The 5,800-nt window shown below is 35.0% G+C and overlaps 1 protein-coding gene across 2 annotated transcripts; it reads left to right on the top strand.

Moving 5' to 3' along the window:
- Positions 1-1,374: 1,374 nt before the first annotated feature.
- On the top strand, positions 1,375-4,898 carry LOC105784060 (uncharacterized). Of its 2 annotated transcripts, XM_012609839.2 has the most exons (5): positions 1,375-1,521; positions 1,735-3,539; positions 4,046-4,247; positions 4,328-4,521; positions 4,602-4,898. In XM_012609839.2, exons 2-5 carry the CDS (start codon positions 1,754-1,756, stop codon positions 4,676-4,678), a joined length of 2,259 nt encoding a protein of 752 aa, XP_012465293.1. In that variant the 5' UTR covers positions 1,375-1,521; positions 1,735-1,753; the 3' UTR covers positions 4,679-4,898. The 2 variants fall into 2 exon arrangements, 1 of the variants encoding a protein (XP_012465293.1); XR_001130324.2 differs by lacking the exons at positions 4,328-4,521; positions 4,602-4,898 and adding an exon at positions 3,662-3,814 and having other exon boundaries at positions 4,046-4,195.
- The last annotated feature ends 902 nt before the right edge of the window (positions 4,899-5,800 follow it).

The raw sequence follows: 5,800 nt of genomic DNA on the forward strand, positions 1-5,800 counted from the left end.
TACAATTTAATCACTAAGCCTTAATTAATCATTTTTTCGACTAAATTACTTAGCTGAACTTCACTAGATCTTCATAATAACTCCATAAATATTTCTATTTAATATTTACGAACTCGGTTTACAGAAATAAGGTTTTAAAACTGTATTTTTTGACACCAGTAAAAATCAAATCGTTACATTTCATCTAACAATTATTCCAAAAAACTCTCATATAAAATGCATCACAATTTGAAAATAGAGACCAAATATCCTCCAAAAAAAAAAGAGTTGTATGAAAGGAAATGCTTAACTTTTATTTGTTTAAACATTACTAAATGTCATGAAATCAATTTTTTTTAAAAAAAATTAATGGACTTATTCAAGGCATTCAAAGTAAAAACGGCATAATATATTGGTTCTATCTACAATTTTAGAGTTAATAACTTTTGGAGTAATATTCGCTCTATGTAATGTTCCATTCTCAATTAATGTGGGTTTGGATAGGCGATTAGATGTGGTGTGATGCGTTTAGCTTACTTTTTGTCTCGTGCTACAGTATTGCTACAGTATCTAATCTCACTGCCATCGCTATTTTTACACTAATCGCGGGTAAACACACCGCCCATCCAAACCCACCCTTAATCTTCATCCATTATAATGTTTTTGTAATACCTTTCACCCGCATCGATAATAGATTTGAGTAAGAGATGCTATATTTAAACACTAAACTTAGCACTTAAACTCATCCTCGTTTCATTATAACCAAGGTAACTTATAACACAAAACATTATCATTCATACATAATTAACATTATTACTAATAAACCTAATTACATGTCAAACTAAGGTTCAAATTTTATATTTCAAAGGGTTTGAACTTGAAGCTTGAGAAGTGATATGATTCTGATTGATGTAAGTATCTTTCATATTTAATCAATTTAGTATAAATATATTTCGTACTTATAATAAATGAATTATTAATTATTATAATTGATGCATATAATTTATTTACAAATTAAAGTAATTTAAAATTTATTTTTTAACAATAACTTTTTATACTATAAAATAAAAGGATAAATTTAAGAAAAAAATGATTAAAATGGAAATCAATTCTTTAATGTAATAATTAAAAGAAAAGATTTGCACCCAAGAGGATTGGGGGCAAATTGGTAATTAGAAATAAACTAACCGGGTCATACCATACCCTAACCGATCCATCAAGTTGCATAAGCCTCGGTTTATTGTGTTCCTTGTCAACTCGGTTTAGCGGAAACCAATTAGAGGTAAGCTGATTTTTTATTTTATTTTATAAAATTATGAATTTCTAAAAATATGATTTATTGCACTGTTAAAATGTTGATAGCTTTTCTTTTCTTATTTTTTTTGTTTTAGTTAGATGTAATCCAACCGGTTTATCCCAATACCCTAACCGGTCCATCCGGTTTCCTAACCCTCGGTTTATTATTCCCGTCATCAACTCCCTTGACTCGGTTCTCATTCAATTGCCGCTCTCTCCCAGAAAAGCAATTCAAAAGAATTGCAAGTAAGTTCTTTTCCTTTTTCTTTTTTTTTTTGAAAGATAATTTTATGATTTGGGTTGTTTATGATGTTAACATGTTTGTTCTAATTTCTGTCAATTTTAGGTTTTTTTTTTTTTGGTTAGAGTTATGACCTAATGCCATTGATTTTGTCAAATGCAACTGTTTTGATGTTAATTTTTGATGAGTTTAATGTAAAAATGTGTGTTGTTTTAAAGGTTGTGATTTGTGAGAAAAATGTCATCAAATTTGGAACCAATACCAATAACATCACAAAAACATGACCCAGCATGGAAACATTGTCAAATGTTTAAGAATGGTGAAAGGGTACAATTGAAGTGTATATATTGTGGAAAAATATTTAAAGGTGGTGGGATTCATAGGATTAAGGAACATTTAGCTGGTCATAAGGGTAATGCTGCTACTTGTCTGCGTGTCCCGTCCGATGTTCGTGTTTTGATGCAAGAAAGTTTAGATGGGGTTGTGGTAAAGAAAAGGAAAAAACAAAAGATTGCAGAGGAGATAACGAATGTTAATCAGGTTTCTACCGAGATACAGGCGTATGCTGATCAGGTTGACACTAATACTGGATTGCTTATGATTGAAAAATCTGATACACTTGAGCCTAGTTCGAGTTTGTTAGTTAATCAGGAAGGAACAAGTAATGTTGCTGGGGAGAGGAGAAAGAGGGGAAGAGGTAAAAGTTTGCCTGCGGAGGCTAATGCCCTTAGTTTTGTCCCGGTTGAGTTAGGTGCAAGGAGAGTAAATAATCATGTACATATGGCAATAGGGAGATTTTTGTTTGATATTGGTGCAACTATGGATGCAGTTAATTCAGTTTATTTCCAGCCAATGGTTGATGCTATTGTCTCGGGAGGATCTGGGGCACTAATGCCTTCATGTAATGATCTTCAGGGTTGGATATTGAGGAAATTGGTGGAGGAAGTGAAGAGTGAAAATGATAAAGTAATGGCGGCATGGGTAAGGACTGGTTGTTCTATTCTGGTCAACCAATGGAACACTCAAACAGGTCGAATCTTGCTAAACTTTTTGGTGTATTGTCCTGAAGGAACAGTGTTTTTGAAACCTATAGATGCTTCTAGTGTAATCAATTCCTCGGATGCTTTGTATGAATTGCTTAAGCAAGTGGTGGAAGAAGTTGGATCTAAGCATGTCTTGCAAGTGATCACGAATGGCGAGGAACAATATATTGTTGCTGGGAGGAGGTTAGTTGAAACTTTCCCTACTCTGTATTGGGCTCCTTGTGCAGCTCATTGTGTAGACTTGATACTTGAGGATTTTGCAAAGCTTGAATGGATCAATGCAATAATTGAGCAAGCTAGATCTATTACGAAATTTATCTATAATCATAGTGTGGTCTTGAATATGGTAAGACGGTATACTTTTGGCAATGATATTGTTGAACCAGCAGCCACTCGCTCAGCTACAAACTTTACAACATTGACTCGGATGGTTGATCTTAAAAACAACTTGCAGGCCATGGTTACTTCACAGCAGTGGGTAGACTGCCCATATTCAAAGAAACCAGGGGGACTGGCGATGTTGGATTTGGTGAGTAATCAGTCATTTTGGTCCTCTTGTGTTCTGATTGTTCGGTTAACCAATCCTCTTCTTCGAGTTCTGAGAATGGTTGGCAGCAAGAAGAGGCCTGCAATGGGATATGTTTATGCTGGCATGTATCGAGCAAAAGAAACAATTAAGAAAGAATTAGTCAAGAGGAATGAATATATGGTCTATTGGAATATTATAGATCACTGGTGGGAACAACAATGGCACCATCCTCTTCATGCTGCTGGTTTCTACCTTAACCCCAGGTTCTTTTATAGCATGGAAGGAGACATGCCTAATGAGATGCTATCAGGGATGCTTGATTGTATAGAGAAATTGATTCCTGATGTAACAGTTCAAGATAAAATCACCAAGGAGATAAACTCATACAAGAATTCCGTTGGAGATTTTGGGAGGAAGATGGCAGTTAGAGCTAGAGACACTTTACTCCCTGGTGAGAGTCTATCTTATGGATGCTTTCTAAACTTTGGCAGCTATATTTCAACTCAAATTATTGTTGTAATTTATTCTTTTAGTAAGAGTAGTTAGTGGATTCTTTCTATTTCCTGCTACTAGATTGCAAATTGAATTACCGCATATCCTAGAACAATGAAGTCAAAGAAAATGCTGTCTTCCTTGCTTTGGTTGAATAAGATGTTGATTTGGCTAAGGTGTGGCAATTCTGGCTACTAAAGAACCTTCAAGGGGAAAAGCGTAACTAACTTATAGGTGATTTGAATTTCTGCATGCGTTGTTCTCATCATTATTGTTGTACATGACATGAATTCCAAATTCTTACACGTGCTTGTGCAATGGATAATACGTCAAACTTATCTGGTTGAAGTAGCTCTGTTGCACACAGAGCATGCTTGTGTTTCACCATTTGTGTCCTGTTGTGATACCCTTTTCCCTAATTTCTTTCAATTGGCTGATCATTGCTTTGTATGCTGCTTGCTATAGTTGAATGGTGGTCAACATATGGAGGAAGTTGCCCAAATTTGGCTCGTTTGGCTATCCGTGTCCTTAGTCAGACTTGCAGTACTCTTGGGCTTAAGCATGATCACATTCCTTTTGAAAAATTGCATGAAACAAGGAATTGCTTAGAGCAGCAGCGGCTCCGAGACCTCATATTTGTTCAATGCAACTTGCAATTAAGACAAATGTATGCAGAATCTCACTCATTTACGGATTTTGCATTTAGTGCAACAAAATTTTATCTTCAGTTAATGATTTTTCTTTCAGAGGTTATGAGAGCAAGCAACATGATTCTATGCAGCCCTTGTCATCTGAGTCTGCCTCTATCGTGGAAGACTGGGTCACAGGAATTGACGCATTTTTGGATGACGATACCTATCCGGATTGGACAACACTTGAGACACTTTCTGTGAACACAATGCCTTTAAGACCTGGTGATGAAGTGGAAGAGTTAGGTGCAGGTAATTTTGTTTCTTGGATATGGTAATCTCACCAAAGAAGGTTCTTTCTCTCTGTGTATTTATTTGATCTTTTCATGCAGGTTTTAATGATCATGAGATTTTCAATAGAATGAAAGAGGGTGACAATGAAAAAGCTGAAGATAATGTAGTAAGCTAGTCGAAGACAAGACCATTTCTAATCTTGATAATCCTAGATGGTGACTGATGGCAAATAATGTAAATTAGTGTAATAACTAATGACTAGATTTATAGGAACTGCTCTACCATTCTGTTAAGAAAAGAGTAGAAACATCAGAGAATTAGATTTTTAGTCAGGATTTGACAATATGTAACAATTTTTATCAATTCATGGTTAGAATATTAGAAAGTTTTAAGCATAGTTGAGGCCTTTCATCTTAACCCAAAAACATGCTTGACCATTGGGCTGATATATTGTCTTGGATGTCACTTGTCATTGATTCTGAGATATAGTAACACAAATTCTTGCTAACCTCTGGATCGGGACTTACCTTATAACTATTTAGCTACTTTCAGTTCAGTATAATTTTATCATCATTACTGCAATTCATCCAAGTAGGTGTACTGTTAACCTACTCTTTGATCTTTGCATGAGTATTTCAGAGAAGATGAGCTTGAACCTGCCTGCTGCTTCTTCCTTATCTGTTCATTTTCCTTACTTTCTGCTTTATTTAATGAGATTGAAAACATTAGCAAGTAGTAAACTGTGGTATTCTTGATGCTGGAATGAGTGATTCTGAAGCAGCAGATACGGTGAATTCTTGGAATAGAATGGTAAGCAAGGCATCTTTACCCTATTCCAACCACCCTTTTTTACTTCCTTCCCTGATTGAAGATGCATCTAAAATAATTGGAAGATCAAAATACTGATTTCATTTGTGTTATAAAGTTTGTGTGCTTGTTTGACTGATTGGTGGCAGTATATGGTGGTTGATCATTTCATTTTATTCCTAATAGCAAAGTTGAAAATTATTGGAAATTCCCTCTTGATGACTGAAAACTCAAGCTTGTCAGAGTGGTGTTTCCCCACATCGGTTAAATCCGAGTTTGCTTGCAGTCTTATATTGAAGTTTGATCTCTTGTTGCCAATCGGTTTTAGGTTGAATGCTTTAACATGGTATCGGAGCTCAAGTTTTCTTCTGTCGTTCTTTCTTGTTACTTGTAGGAGAATCTTCTAAAAGAAACATGACAAGTTCATTTAGGGGAAAGAATATGAACTTGTTTCCATCATTAAATGATTCAGAGGTTATTTTAATTGATT

The sequence above is a fragment of the Gossypium raimondii genome, chromosome 13, assembly GCF_025698545.1.
Source record: "Gossypium raimondii isolate GPD5lz chromosome 13, ASM2569854v1, whole genome shotgun sequence".
In the NCBI taxonomy this organism is placed as follows: Eukaryota; Viridiplantae; Streptophyta; class Magnoliopsida; order Malvales; family Malvaceae; genus Gossypium; species Gossypium raimondii.